The sequence below is a fragment of the Apaloderma vittatum genome, unplaced genomic scaffold (genome assembly GCF_000703405.1).
Source record: "Apaloderma vittatum isolate BGI_N311 unplaced genomic scaffold, ASM70340v1 scaffold12014, whole genome shotgun sequence".
Lineage (NCBI taxonomy): Eukaryota > Metazoa > Chordata > Aves > Trogoniformes > Trogonidae > Apaloderma > Apaloderma vittatum.
The window spans coordinates 7,853-10,604 of record NW_009714381.1 but is presented as its reverse complement, the minus strand read 5'-3'; the positions used below and the strand labels follow the sequence as shown (position 1 = coordinate 10,604).

General features: G+C 45.2%; 1 protein-coding gene across 1 annotated transcript in view; it reads left to right on the top strand.

Moving 5' to 3' along the window:
* ALPK1 (alpha-kinase 1) overlaps positions 1-1,858 on the top strand; it is a gene marked incomplete at its 3' end in the record, with an annotated part of 22,839 nt that extends 20,981 nt beyond the window's left edge. Inside the window, 2 exon segments of the mRNA XM_009868751.1 lie at positions 1,014-1,200; positions 1,666-1,858. Of these exon segments, the coding sequence (XP_009867053.1) occupies positions 1,014-1,200; positions 1,666-1,858 (380 nt within the window).
* Between the last annotated feature and the right edge of the window lie 894 nt (positions 1,859-2,752).

The following is a 2,752-nucleotide window of genomic DNA, read 5'->3' as shown; positions in this document are numbered from 1 at the left end:
AAGAGCGTCTAAAGTCAATTTTGATTTTAAAATGCTAGTGGTTAGGCCACTTTGAGATGACACGCGGTCATTCACGTGATCTCACCTGGTAGCTGCATTTGTTCGTTTCAGGATAGAAGACACCTTCCTGCAGAGCCACAAGGTCACGGGCGCACGTGGCAGAAGAGCTGCCACGTACCGTTACAAGTCAGAAACCCACTTGTAAACGAAGCCCAGGAGTTACCCAGCCCTTTCTATCATCTAACAGTATATGAACATCTATTTTCAGGGTAGTTATGAAATCTGCATGGTAAAAAGTGACTTATTTTGAGCACCAGAAGAGTGGTTAATGCTGACATCCAGCCCCAGTGGGGAAGTAAAGGGTCTTGTCTTTTATTCTTAAGGCTAACTTTCAATGGGACTTGTGCTTCACCTGTGGAGGGCTGCCCTCTCAGGGTACAGAGCTGAATTCACTGACTCATCATGAGTAGGTGTATGATATCATGCTCTCTGCTTATCGCTATTTCTGTCAGCCCTTGCAGCACTAGGTCTGGCTCTATGCCACTAACGAGGCCTAACGAGAACCTGGCATAAGTCCTTTGAAGTCTCTGAACACAGAAATTACTAAAAAAACCCCCAAAACTTCTCAGTGGTTAATTACACATGGAAGAAGGACCAGGTTTAGCCAGATCTTTTAAGCTTTGGAGCTTATTCTTTAGGCACAGACTCCAGAAAGAAGTTTCTTATTTATTGGACAAACAAGATATTTCTAGAATTCATTGCTTGTGGAATTTGGCATGTCAGGCTGATTTTGTGTTGGATCTTGTTCTGCCCTTTGTTCTAGCTAAATATGAACTCCTCACCTAAACAGCCTGTTTTGAATCAGCAGAGGGTTAATGTGGAGACTCCTTCCACCTATCTTACGGTGGAAAGTTCTAGGAGGTAAAAAAAAAAAAAGTTTCAATAAGAGGAGCTTTAGCATCGTTGTTTTCACGTCTCTGCTTGCATGACTGTCATTGACACTCTCTTCTCAGATACTGGAGGACAGAACTATAAAAGGATGTGTAAGTGTGGAGCCCTACATCCTTGGGGAGTTTGTGAAGCTGTCCAATAACACGAAGGTAGTAAAAAATGAGTACAAAGCCACAGAGTACGGTCTGGCCTACGGCCATTTCTCCTATGAGTTCTCCAACGGCACAGACGTTGTTGTTGATCTGCAAGGTTTGTATTGCTGGGAACTTCCATTTCTCGTGTGCCCAGTCACGTTGCAGAATATGCTACAGAAAGGATGTCCTGTCTCTAAATGAGACTAACACAGGTCTGCAAGGGTGTTTCTTTTGGAACCATCTGAAGGAGAACCATTAAAAGAGGCCACGGGTTGTGTGATGCTTCTTCCTTCCTCAAATTGCCAAGCCTAAGAAAAGGTCCCCTATTGGGCTATGGAGAAACGAGCTCTTTCGTCAAGAGCCAAGGATAAAAGCTTTCAGACTCAATCTTTAGCACGCGGGTATCTTAGGGATATTAACTTCATGAAATATTCATTATGTAACCCTTAGAGATTTGCTTTTGCTGACTTAGGTGCAAACTGGGAATCACCAAAGAGCGTGGGCTGTGCCAAGCAGAGTCGTGGGTATGATTATACAACGATTCCCTGCTCGATGCCAAGATGTCTCCTTCCTTCCGCAGGTTGGGTGACAGGTAACGGGAAAGGCCTCATCTACCTCACGGACCCCCAGATTCATTCTCTTAACAGCAAAGATGTTTCACGCTCCAACTTTGGGAAGAAGGGAATCGATTACTTCTTTCATAATCAGCACGTGGAGTGCAACGAAATCTGTCGCCGCCTTTCTTTAACAAGACCCTCAGCAGATCTCCCAATGTAGGCTCATGCCAGACAGTCACACAAAGAACAGCCCGTCAGCTGGACACTATTTTATCCTACACACCTTTAGGAGAACGTTGGCTTTGTGAGAAGGGAGCCACGAGACGATGCCCACGTGAGTCGAGTCAGTCGTTACCCTCAAGAGTTTGGCGCGTTCTGGTCTTCGCATCCAGGCCGGTAATGCCAGGTCACCGTCCCGTGTGTCACCTGAACCTCATGTTGTTGTAGCCATCTGTAAGAATTAACAAAAGAACGTAAGAAAAGTAAGAGAACATCCTCCCAAATCCAGCTCAAGGTGTCCTATAGGACTGTATAAGCTTCTAATCCATTCAGACCCAGTAAGGGCAATCAGCACCATCTGCTTTTGGGAAATGGAATACGAAATAGAGCGAGACGGAAGCAGAAAGTTGTATTTCCACTGTCTGTAAAACTTTAAGAAACCTGTATAAGTGTTTCAGGGAATAACTGGTAATGTTTTGATTTGCTTAAAAAAATAATAATTTCTTTCGGAGGTGTGTGTGAGTATGTGAGCCTTGCAATTTGCTGCCAGTAGAAAGAACAACGCACCCGATGGGTTGTGACTCTGCTGCTGGAATCGCAGCCTGCACGGCTTCCAACCTGCTGCTTTTCTGAAACATCCCAGAAAATACATTTCTGAAAGTCAAGACAGATGTCCAGTAATATTTAAGCAGTATATTTACACGCTGCCTCTACCCACGGCCCACACCGAGACTCCGATCCTCCTGCCCCACTCCACTCCCGCAGCCAAAGACTCAATTTGTACCTACACGATGTGGGGAGGAGGTTCTTGACAACTCCACCTGCCCTGGGAACACGCTTTACTGTCACCCATGCAAACAGCTGCCACTCAGTCCTTTAACTCCAACCTTT